We start from the raw sequence: 13250 nt of genomic DNA, 5'->3' as shown, positions 1-13250 counted from the left end.
TTGAACGTAAATAATCATCTTATCAGTGTCAAAGCTTAACTTTAAAAAATTATTCATCTTGATTTAGATCACTCCCTTGATGGACCCCTTACAAATGGCGATGGCAGAGAGCCCCGGACAGGAATCAAGAGAAAACTACTTAGTGCATCAGAAGAAGATGAAAGCATGGGAAGAGAAGAGAAAGAGAAAAAAGAAACAAAAGAGAAATCACATTTATCCTCCTCAGAGAGTGGAGAGTTAGAATCCAGTTTAAGTTCTGAAAGTACCTGTGGTTCTGATTCTGACTCTGAATCAACTTCCAGAACAGATCAAGATTATGTAGATGGAGACCATGATTATAGCAAATTCATACAAACTAGGCCTAAAAGAAAACTCAGAAAGCAATATACCAATGGAAAAAGAAACTGGAAAACGAGAGGCACGGGAGGAAGGGGCAGGTGGGGCAGATGGGGTAGATGGAGTAGAGGAGGCAGAGGAAGAGGAGGCAGGGGACGAGGCAGTCGAGGAAGAGGTGGAGGTGGTGGGAGAGGGAGAGGAAGAGGGAGAGGAGGAAGAGGTGCTTCTAGAGGAGCCACCAGAGCCAAACGTGCGCGTATTACAGATGATGAATTTGATACTATGTTTTCAGGACGCTTCAGTAGACTGCCTCGAATTAAAACAAGAAACCAAGGCAGGAGGACTGTTTTATATAATGACGATTCTGATAATGACAATTTTGTGTCCACTGAAGATCCTCTGAATCTTGGTACATCCAGATCAGGCAGAGTGCGTAAAATGACAGAAAAAGCCAGGGTTAGCCATCTCATGGGATGGAATTATTAGCAGTTAATAAATTTAGGATAATTTTAAAAATTCAATGGCCTTCTACTGCAGGGAATTTACCAGGAAATCTACAAAGCAAGTTGTGTGGGGACTTCTGCTTCCTTTCACATTGGTGCTTTTCCATTATGCCAGTATACATTTGTTTCAAGACTTTTGATCTCCACACTTCATTTGTTCAAACAAGCCTTACTCATTAGGCCTTAAATTTTAAAAAAAATTCTACACACATACACACACACACACACAAACCACAGACACACTACAGATTTACTACATTAAGGGAGCATTCAGCTTCTTAAGAGTAGCATGACATTTTTATCTAAATGGAGTATCCCTCTTTTGCTTTTGTATCACAGAAGTATAGCACCTTCTTACAGAGTTTTATATAGTTTGTTTTTGCCATTTTGATTCTTGTACCAGTAATAATAACTTTTGCACAATACACCAATCCTAAAGGCAGCTATTAAATGTTTACAGTTTCTATATTGTAAGAACGATCTGGATTATTTTACTCTTCCCAGGCCAAACTTTCATGAACTGAAGTATATATTTATACTACAGTTTTTTTTTGGGGGGTGGGGGGTTCTTAATATGCTTTTCATTGATTTGCTTAATTCATGTTAAAGGTGAGAAAGGGTTGGTGCCTTGTAAATATGTAGCAAATCTTTGTGGTGTGTCCTGATGTGTGCATTAACTTTATTAAAAAAAGAATACTTGAGGTATCAATCTAGACAAGGTGCCAAATGCAAAAGTATCTTGCATCCATTTTCTTTTTTTCTGTTATATTTTATTGCATTAATAGAACTTGTGTAGCTTAAAGAATAACTTAAACATTTGAAAAATCCTCATCCACAAAGAATAACTGAATAGTAGCTCAGCTACCTCTATTAACTACAACTACTGGAAACATTAAGAAAAATAGATGCTGTTATTCATTACTAACTAAGGAGAAATAGAACAAGCTTGGTAGGAATGAATCCTCATAAGTTATAAGCTGAGAGGTTGTTGATAATTGTATTGGCTCTCAAATGAATAGTTGTAATTAAATTTTCTCAAGTATCATAAGCTCTACCTTATTAGGCTTTTCTTAGAGCATATTTGTGTAAGTAGACTTGATCTACTGCTTATATATCTCTGCTACCACTTGCGATTTAACAGCTGTGAGTGACTGGTATTGAATTTTAAAATGTAGCACAGCACCTAGTTTGAGTTGGAATGTTTTAGCTAGTTAATATTTTGAATCAATGTAGGTTCTTCTCATCCCATTCCGAAGGGTTCTTCTGTTAATCTTTCAGAATAGAACCTGGTTGCACTGCATACTGATATTTTGAGTCATTATTTTATAGATTAAAAATAATCTTTAAACCCTATGATCTTGTTTACAGCAGTAGAGTGCACATTGGTTCCATAAGTGAGCTTGAGTTCCAAGATCAATTTTACTCCTCAAATTTGAGAGATTGCAAATTTGCTAATTCTTTAGATACCTAGATTTTTGAGGTAAGAATAATATTGATCTCTGTTTTTGTAACAACCAGTTTGCCCATAGATCAGACTTATGGAATAAAAGGAACTTCTTAATATATGCTTAGTAATCCCAGGATATTTCTTAAACTAATGTATTTGTCTCATGTTTTCAATCATTTCATGCATCTGAAAATCCTTAAGTGCAGAGGAAGGAGTACACACATAGCATTGCTTTTTTGGTTGGGTTGGGTGGGGGGTTTTCTTGGACTAACATCTTTAAGCAATTTTCACTTGCAGTAGAAATGATGTTCAGGCTTTAAGAAAGTATTGTGAATTATTAATGGAACTAACTTCTATTTCCTGACAGTAGATCAAGTTTATTTTTGGTTGTTGTAGTCTACTTTTCACTAAACCAAAATTACTTCTGGTTGTAACTCAGCTGCCACTTTTAACCCATAATATAGATTTAAAAACATTCATGTTTAAAACTCTACATTTGATTTTTGATAAAATGTACTATTTTAGTTATTCATATCTTGGACATTTAGACTAAATTTGTGCCTGTGTTTTCCTGGAATCGATAACACTTTGGCCTACCCTATTCAAAGTAACATAGTTACTTAAATTCATGGATATATCCAAATGTGTATCATGTATATCGTTTTAGTGTGAAATTTTTTTTGACATTCTTCTATGAAGAGCTGACCTCTTGAAATGTAGAAGAATTGCCATTTGTGTGATTTAGCTATCTCAAGCTTTATTTATAATTTATTTTGAAAAATAAAAATGGCACATTTATTTCCCAAATGTCAAGATTTTCTAGGTTTAGATAATTAGAATAAAAAGGGTGAAGACATTTTAAAGAATATTTTATATGTAGTGAGATACTGTGAAAATACTAGTGAACAGCATTTTGCTGTAATGTTGATTTCAGTTATTAGGATGTAAAGAGTTAGTCACCAGGGTATGTTAGGTGAGCATAGTTTTCACTTACTACAAAACAAACAGATAATTTTCTGTTTGCATGCAAATTATTTTAATAAGTGTAAAAATAAAACTTTGGAAGACAGTGTTTTTACCTTTATATCTGGATTCCAACCCCCAATTTATACTTTGCTTTTTTTTGTAATACCACCTCCTGTGAATGTGTTGTAATTTGTATCGCATTGATATTTTATCACTTTAATTTTTTAGAGGTTCTTTAAACCTAAATAAGATCTGGGTTTAGCCATAGCAAAACAAGTAGGAAATGAGCTAAGAAATTTGAAAAAAAAGTCTAAATTTTAAGTGAATTTCTAAGAAAAAAGTTACATTTAGGTCCATGAGAGCATATACTTGTACAAGCCTATTCCCGTTCTAGATATTAATAGTCAACGAATTGTAATATTTCTCATGAATGCTAATAGTGTTTAAATTCCCAGCTTTAAGATTCTAGCATGTGTATCTGTTTATGAAACAGATTGTGTTGCTTCTATGGCTTGCTGTGTGTATCTCTTCCAGCAATAGGATGCTCTCTAAAACATTCAGTGGCCTCTTAGTGTAATGACTAAATTTGTGTGTGTGTGCGTGCATGCATGCACTCATGTGTGCACATGCACAGATCTATATGTAGATTTTTTCCCTCAACTTGACATGTTTTATCTCAGACATTAAAAAAAAGTTTGTATGGCAGACAGCTGTATTCACTGTCTACCAATTCATTGCTTCTGTTGTAAAGCACTTACCCTGTATATATACTGCTTGATTATCCATATCATTATGCCTTCTAGATAAACAGTCTAGGTTTTGTTGTGTACATATGCCCTATTTTTAAAATTTAATTTGCCCTTCTTTCATGTTTTTCTTTTTCCGTTTCCTTTCCCAGAGATCAGGCTTGTGCTAGAATTCTTCCATACAGCACTTTGTTTCACCCAGAGGCTAGGAAACTGCGTAAAATTATTAAATCTTATTCTGCACAACTGTGTGCTCAGATTTCTAACTCAGCCTTCCAATATTTTAAAGTAAATTTGAGTGATTTATCTTTGTCATTGCTTTTGTTGTAATCCTAGATTGTCATCAAATAATAACAGAATGATTGAAATAGAAAGATGTGTATGCCACTTCTAACTTTTGATAAAAACTTTTTGGAGAATTTTTCAAAATTTGTATCTTGTAGTGATAAAATTAAACATCTATTACTTGCTTATATATCTCGGGAATTATTTTATGCACATTTATCAACTGGTACTTATGTTTAAAGTTGGCATTTTGTTTTTAAGTTGGAATTTTCACATCCACAGAAGGGAGACTTACTACATAATTTTCAGTATATTTTGATATCCTGCCTTTTAAACAATAACCAACATTTTGAGTTGAGAAGTAAATAATTACTTCTGGGGGAAGAAATGGAACTTTCAACATTTAAAGTTCATTATTTTAAATGTTAATTCCATCCCCAACATTTTTGTGTTACATGAGGCTTTATGAAAGTTATTGAAAGTATAATATTCAAAGATCATTGTCCCAAATTTAACAAGTTTTGACTAAATTTTAATTATGAAGTTAAATTATATTTATGGTGCTGTATTTTGTATAATATGTATTGTCCTCAAATTTCTTGACATTTATTTCTCATATAGTCTTATTCTTATTTCCTATTCCATCATTTCTCTCCTGCTTGCTCTTACCTTCATTTCTCTTTCTGCAATGAAGACTGCACCTAATTTAGCAAACTTCAACAAAACTGGCAATTTATGATTCATTGATGGGAGAAGTACAGTAGAAAGGCCCTGCAGTTTAGAGTTAAGATGTGTTTGTTTATTTATATGTGTGCCCATTTGTTACTCTTAGACCTATCTTAATTAAATTTAGAATATGATACTTTGACATAAAAGCATTGTAAGTATTTTCTAAAAAATAAAACTATTGATACATATTAAAATTGCCATTGGTAATTGACTTTTGAAATCACATACAAGAATATTTAGAAACCCACTTGGGAAATGTGGTTTACATGTGTCACCAGATACATATTAGGCAGTACTACAAATGTTAATTCTTTAAACAATACTGTGGTGATGGCAATCAGTAATTTATTTCTTTGTCCTGTAACTTATCATCCTTGTCTTTTGTAATTCCTAACAAAGTATTAACAAAATTGTACCTTATGTTTGTTCTTAGTATCCGTAAGTTTTAAGGTGGAAAATCATTCAGTTAATAGTTGATGTGATGTTGTATATGGACAAAATGTCCATTAAACTAAAATTCAGTAAAGAAAGGTAAACTAAACTGGCTTGGTTTATAAAAGATGTTTTGTTTGGCAGTTATTAGTCATTATAAGCAATTATCTTCAAAGAAAAAAACTGGACTAATTTGTTGCCATTCTTTATGGGATGTTTACAATAAAATTCCAAGTTGTTTGGAATCAGTTGCACTCTTGCTGCTTTGTGCTTCAACTCAGATACTGGAGATAAATTAACAAGAAGAAAGAAATATGGAGTTACCTTTCCATTATCCAGCTTCAGAGACTGTAACATGTAACTCTTAGGCCTTTCCTTTCTTGTTTCTTGTCATATAATATTTTATTGTTAATATTTTAGCCTGACAAACTAGGGTGCTTCTTCCTATCAAAGAAAATTAAGGTTTTTTTTTTCCTTAGTTGTTTCAGATATTCTTTGGGTCATTTTTAGGTACTAACTATGTTAACATTTCAAATGTGGGCTGCTTGGTGCATTAAAAAAACAGCCTGCAAAGCTTTATTTAACATTTTGTTTTATAGAGAGAGCTCTTTGAAATGAATAGATTTCTAATGTGTTTAAAGCTTCTTAGAAGTTGTAGCAACTGAGCTTTTGAATCTCCACCATTCTTCTTTATAGTAAAATTGCCCACAGAGGCTTAGCTATATTATAAATGGTGCTTTGATTCAATGTACGTGAAGGAGGGAGAGAAGTAAGGTTAGAGGTAACTTTTGAGCCAGGAAGTGAAGGCTCCTTTAACAAGAATATTCCACTTCTGCAACTAAATGGTTGCTGAGAATTTTCTTCCCAGTGGTCAGAACTCCATTCGGTCAAGGTAAGTAAGCTGGCTAAAGACTGGACTGTATGTTTTATACATACACTGTCTATTTTGTGCATTTAGAATTAAGAAATAAGGTATTTAGAAAAAAATACTGCCTTTGCCTTCCAGCATCATCCTATGGCTATGAGAGTAGTCCACATTTTTGCAGTATTTGGAGATTGAAGTAGAGATACATTGTTTGGTATTTATGTGTAGTTGCTTGATTGGTTAAAGATAGCCCTCTTTAAAGATACAAAAGTGTAGCTTAAAAATTATTTATTAACAGGCTCTGATGTTTTCTGACTTCACCTGATAGGTATTTTAAGATTGTTGTTATTAAGTCACTAAGTCTTGTCAGACTCTTCTGTGACCCCATGCACTGTAGCCCACCACCTCTGTCCATGGGATTTCCCAGACAAAAATACTGAAGTAGGTTGCCATTTCCTTCTCCAGGGGATCTTCCTGACCTAGGAATTGAACCCCCTCTCCTGCATTGCAGGTGGATTCTTTACCTCTGAGCCACCGGGGAAGCCTTTTTAAGATAGAAAAAGTAAATAATTTTTCATAACAAAATTTTACAGCAGTATTCAGAGGATCCATTTTTTTCCTAGTTGGGAAGGTCAAGGACAGGGTGCTCTCTACCCTATTCTTGAGTTATATGTCCCTGATAATTTAAAATTATTTTCCATAAATGCATAAAATAAATTAAAACCTATGTATTGAGCCTGTGGGTTGGTTTTCTTTGGATACTTAAGTCTGTACACTTATGGTTGCTTTCTTAGGACTTTTATATAAGTACTTAAAAGAATTTTTTAATGCTACTTATTGTCAGTAAACCAAATATATCATTAAATAAAAAAGAACTTTTTATGGTATCAATGTTTTACTGAATTTTGAAGAAATTTTTTTTCCTTTTTTTTAACTTTAGTATGTTTTTCCTTCACTAGCTATGTCAGTTGTCTTAGTAAAGTTACCTCTCACCTATCAATTATAAAACATCTAATATATAATTCTAACTTTTATTAATTATTAACAAATTAAACCTTAATTTGACATTGGAACACTTTTTAAAACAACTTTGAAACTAGTATCCTTTAATGTGTAAACTTTATGTACTGTTAGATTGCCTTCTCAGCATCTTTATGTTCTTCAGAAAATAAGTTTTATGGTAAATGTATGAAGAAATAAAAACATTTTAAATTGCTTGATTTAGGTTACCAATATTACTTGGTGGAATTTATTCATTTTTAAGAATGCTTTTGGTTGATTTTTGTCATGTTACAGTTCTAAGTAGCACAATTTGTATAGCACAATGTTAATTTATATTTGGTATTTTGTGTATTCTGTCAAGTAATTTAAGGCAGTAAAACTCTGAAGGTGTTTTTATAATTTCATTTTTCTTTGCTTTTTAGAAAAAGTTTAGAATATCATGCTAAAATGAGATATTTCAGCCCAAATTATACATTAACTCATTTTTAGACGATTTTTTTTTTTGTAACTGTTGGGTATTGTTCACCTAAAACGTTAATGATATACTGGTCATTCTGAATTGTTTCTGTTTGTTAATTTTTTTTTTTAATTTGGCTGCTCCAGATCTTAGTTGAGGCATGCGAAATCTAGATCCCTGACCAGGGATTGAACCCGGGCCCCAGCATTGGGAGCACAGAGTCTTAACCACCGGACCACCAGGGAAGTCCCTATCTGTTAAATTTTAATTTATAAATTAGAGCAAGCCTTGTATGCAAGAACATAAGTGTTAATTTTGTCTAGTCTGATGGTATGAAGTAGTAAATGCTTGGTCATAGTCACATTGCCTTTCACTTTTGAAGGATGCTATTCGTTTTTATTGCTAATTGTGTTGAGTAGTTATCATAATATAGAAAAATACTTAATTAAGTGATATATTTCTACTCTCCAGTCACCTAAAAAATATGCCTGGTAAATACGTTTCAACATTGTCAAAGTATTAATTTTTTATCACTTTGCTTAATTATTCAGGTAAAAATTGTTGGAAAAAAATCTGAGATAATGAGTTACATTCTTTTTCCAGATACATATGAAGATCTCCTTCATAAAAGAAGATACTTACCACCAGGAATTTATAGCCTATATTCTTCATATCAATGATAAGAGGTGGCTAAAAGAAGACTGATTTATTCCTTCTCAGACTTGTTTATTCATTTTATTAATTCAGTCAACATGTATTAATTAATTTCAGCCTTTACTGAGTACTTGTTATGTGCCAAGCATTGTGATTTTATTAAAAGAGCTTTGCAGTTTACAAATTTCATCTTTAAATATATACTCAAGCACCAGAATGACACTATCAGTAAATTCTGTTTTTCAGATCAGAAAAAGTGAGTTTCAGTGAAATCTAGTAATTTGCTGAAGGTCACATGGCTAGTAAATAGAAAAGCTTTGATTAATCCAGACTATCTGCTTCCAGGTTTCTAGTCTTAACTTTTGTATCTTATTAATGGGGTAATATTTGGTTCCATTTTCCTCTTTTCCATTGTCCATGAAATGAAGACTGCAAAGTCATACAGTGTGTATTTTGAAGGTCACATTTCTTTTTGCTTATGGCTAAGATTATTTAATAAAGGAGATATTAAGATGTGGATCTTTATGCTTCTTAGTACTTTCAGGAGGTGGTAGATAGGAGCTAAAAATTTTTAAGATATCAGATTTATAAGTAGGAAAATACATATCTTATGCATACTTACACAAAGGTAATATCCAAGGAAAATCAAAGAATTTACTTATATCTTATTTTGAGGATTAATTTTGCTAATAGTCTATACAAGTGTCCTTTTCAGTGCATGATACAAAATTTATTGGTTGCCACTACTTTACATACTGTGGTCTCTTTCCAGCTGTAAAACCTAGACTGTCTTTTTTCTTCAGAGTTTGAATGGGTTTTAAGTACAGTTCTCAGAGAATATAGGAAGGTTCCTGGTTTAAGCCATGGGTTTAATTAATTAAGTGTTTTCATTTGTTTTTTTTTGTTTGTTTTTTTTTATTCCTTGAATCACTTCTGAGTTTCACTCATTTGTCACTCTTCCCTTTTACCCTCATTTAAAAAAAAATTCCTAAATTGAAAATGTCTAGGGAAAATAAGACTGTTTCAGAAAGGAAACGTTTTTTAACCCATCTTTCATACACGAGTCCTTTTGTACCATTTTAATTTGGATATTTTTGTAAGACTTTGGGTCAGGGATGATTTGGTGGGTTTCAAGTAGCTATATAAGTATAGTAAAACTGAATTTGAACCCCTGCTAATTTGAATTTAAAACAGTTTTTGTATTTTATTTTTATAGCAGTAATGTTTATGTGGTTATTGGGGGAAAAGCTTCAATAACTCAGAGCTAATGTCTTTGTTACATTGTAGATCTCCCCTTGTTATTCTTAAGTAATGGAATTCTTCAGTGGGTTTTGGAAAGCCATTAGGACTGCCTGAGTTGAATTTTGTTATGTCATTTTACATTGGTCTCATTCATATTTCATCAGGCCACCTTTTCTAACCACATTCTACTCATTGTCATCCAAGAAACAGAAATGTTGATTTCTAACAGATTGACTATTCAGTTATTCTGTCAACAAAGATTACTGTAAAAATCAAACAGAGAGTAAAAAATAAAATATATTAATTTTCTTCAGGCTTGCTGCCTAATTTCTAGTAAGTCAATTCTACTTTATTTTGGGCATCGAAATGAATAATTTATTTTCTAGCTAAATAGAGCAAGTCTGGTTTGGCTAAGTTAGTATACCTATGATAATCTTTGCTTGTATTAGGATAATATAACCTAGAAACCTAGGTTGAGGCCTTGTGCTGTGGTTGGATACCATTCTGTGGCCTAGCTTGTAAGCTTAACATGTGTTTTGATGGAAAGAGTCTGACTCGAGTCAGGTACTGTGGTTATGGTGGAGGGTAAGGGGAGAAAGGGAAGCTGAGGGGAAACTTAGAAATTTCTAAAATCATCATAACTAGAGAGAGAGGAATGGGATTTGGTGGGTTAATAAAGAATAAATTTCTCTAGTGTTCAGGTTGCCAATGATACCAGATAAGATAGCAACCTAAAATATGCAGATGATACCACTCTAATTGCAGAAAGTGAAAAGGAACTTTAGAACCTCTTAAGAGCCTCTTGAAGGGGTGGAAGAAGAGAGTGAAAAAGCTGGCTTGAAACTCAGCATTAAAAAACTAAGATCATCCCATCACTTTATGAAAAATAGAAGGGGGAAAAGTGAAAGCAGTGACAGATTTTATTTTCTTGGGCTCCAACATCACTGGATAGTGACTGCAGCCATGAAAATAAAAAAATGCTTACTCCTTGGAAGGAAAGCTATGACAAACCTAGAAAGCATATTAAAAAGCAGAGACATCACTTTGCTGACAAAGGTCTAGCTAGTCAAAGCTCTATTTTTTCCAGTAGTCATGTACAGATGTGAGTTGGGCCATAGAGAAGGCTAAGCACCCAAGAATTTATGTTTTCAAATTATGGTACTGGAGAAGACTCTTGAGAGTCCCTTGGACTGCAAGGAGATCAAACCAGTCAATCTTAAAGGAAATCAACCCTGAATATTTATTGGAAGGACTGATGCTGAAGCTGAAGCTTCACTACTTTGACCACCTGATGCAAATAGCTGACTCACTGGAAAAGACCCTGATGCTGGGAAAGATTGAAGGCAAAAGGAGAAGCGGGTAGCAGAGGTGATTAGATAGCATCACTATCTAACTTAATGGACATGAATTTGAGCAAACCCCAGGAGACAGTGAAGGACAGGGAAGCCTGGCGTGCCGCAGTCCATAGGTTCATAGAGTGGCATATTGAGTGAAACACTTACACAGCATCATCTTTTAGAATTTGAAATAGTTCAGCTGGAATTCCATCACTTCCACTAGCTTTGTTTGTAGTGATGTTTCCTAAGGCCCACTTGACTTCACACTCCAAGATGTCTGGCTCTAGGTGGATAATCACATTATTGTGGTTATCTGGGTCATGAAGATCTTTTTTGTATAGTTCTTCTGTGTATTCTTGCCACTTCTTAATATCTCCTGCTTCTGTTAGGTCCATACCCTTTCTGTCCTTTGTTGTGCCCATCTTTGCGTGAAATTCTCCTTTGGTATCTCTAATTATCTTGAAGTGATTGCTAGTCTTTGCCATTCTTTCGTTTTCCTCTATTTCTTTGTATTGCTCACTTAAGAAGCTTTTCTTATTTCTCTCTGGTATTCTTTGGAACTGTGCATTCAGATGGGCATATCTTTCCTTTTATCCTCTGCCTTTCAGTTCTCTTTTCAGCTATTTGTAAGGTCTCCTCATACAGCCATTTTGCCTCTTTGCATTTCTTTTTCTTGGGGGTGGTTTTGATCACTGCCTCCTGTACAGTGTCATAAACCTCTGTCCATAGTTCTTCTGTCTACCAGATCTGGTAGCATTCTGTCTACCAGATCTAATCCCTTCACTCTCTTTGTCACTTCTATTGTATAATTATAGGGGATTTGATTTAGGTCATACCTGAGTGGTCTAGTGGTTTTCCCTACTTTCTTCATTTTAAGTCTGAATTTTGCAGTAAGGAGTTCATGATCTGAGCCACAGTCAGCTCTCAGTCTTGTTTTTGTTGACTGTATAGAGCTTCTCCATCTTCAACTGAAAAAAAAATCATCCCTCTGTTTACCAGGAATTCTGGACCTTTTCTAAGGTAATATTTTTAACTTTTTCCAACTTTTCTCCTGAAGCAGTATAGGAAGTAGGGAGCAGACTTGGGTGACAACATAGGAAAGTGCCATAAAAACAGCAAAACTCCAATGATTGTCCAGATTTCCTTTCACCAACTCCAAACCTCATTTGTTCCAAAGAGTAAGGATTAGCTGCAAAATTTTTACCCTTTAGGTTTGCATTGAAAGTCATAATTGGTTTACTATCTCCCCCTGGCCCAAAGTGTTTCAGGCTTGAACCATAAAATCATGTGGCTTTTAAATTCTTTGAAATCAAATCCCCTCTTTTCTCTTATTGCAACACATTTTACTTGAGAGCATCACAAAAATGCAGCAATACTACTGACCTGTTTTCCTACCTTTTCATCAGTAGTGTCCAACCATAAATTTGTAGTAATAAAGGTACAAAGTTATGACCACTTTTTTTTCCATTTATTTTTATTAGTTGGAGGCTAATTACTTTATAATATTGTAGGTGGTTTTGTTATACATTGACATGAATGATTTTTGAACTTAGGATTCACTTCTAACGACGTGTCCTCCAACACAGGAATGAGGAAAATTGCAAATTCTCCTGTAAAAGTCTGAATCAAGATTTAGACTCTTTCAGGGGTTCTACTGTATTGATATAAATTGAACTGAGGTCAATGTTTAAACTTCTTTTTGTGACTTTCAAGACCCTACATGACCTCATAAATATGTACCTTTCCTCTCCTACCTCATGGTCTTTACACTTTTCATTCCCTCTGCCAGAATCATATTTTGCATGACTGCCTCCTACTTGCCATTCAGGTGTCAGCTCAAATATTTCTTCAGAAAAGTCTTCCCTGGCCATCTTACCGAAGAACAGCTCTTTCCACCTAGTGCTTGTCACTATTTGAATCTATTTTTTACTTATTTGTGCTTTGTCTGTCTCATGGCACTAGACTAGAACCTCCATGAAAACAGGGATCTTCTTCTCTTGTTAACTCAGAAGATTAGTCGCTCTTGGGTAAATATTTGGTTAATTAATTGCCTGAACCTGTCAGTATGTTGGTAGAATTATCTTTTAGGAATGAATTTATTTAATATTACTTCCTTCAAATAAATTTATTTTTGTCACATTCACTGATATTAGCAGTAATGATAGAATTAATCCTGGTCAACTTGATTTCATATTATGCATCCATTGGAAACTTTTCACATTATGTTCTGGGGTTAAAAATAAAAAGGA

General features: G+C 33.8%; 1 protein-coding gene across 2 annotated transcripts in view; it reads left to right on the top strand.

The window, feature by feature from the left end:
• The window catches only part of BRWD3 (bromodomain and WD repeat domain containing 3), a 139315-nt gene extending 132278 nt beyond the window's left edge, over positions 1-7037 (top strand). For both annotated transcript variants that reach the window (XM_065916561.1, XM_065916562.1), the window contains one exon: positions 68-7037. In XM_065916561.1, coding sequence (XP_065772633.1) covers positions 68-822 — 755 coding nt within the window. In that variant the 3' untranslated portion in view covers positions 823-7037. The remainder of the gene's footprint in view (positions 1-67) is intronic.
• Positions 7038-13250: the final 6213 nt, after the last annotated feature.

This window comes from Muntiacus reevesi, chromosome X (assembly GCF_963930625.1).
Source record: "Muntiacus reevesi chromosome X, mMunRee1.1, whole genome shotgun sequence".
Lineage (NCBI taxonomy): Eukaryota > Metazoa > Chordata > Mammalia > Artiodactyla > Cervidae > Muntiacus > Muntiacus reevesi.
The sequence above is the reverse complement of the archived record's forward strand: the minus strand, read 5'-3'. Positions and strand labels throughout refer to the sequence as shown.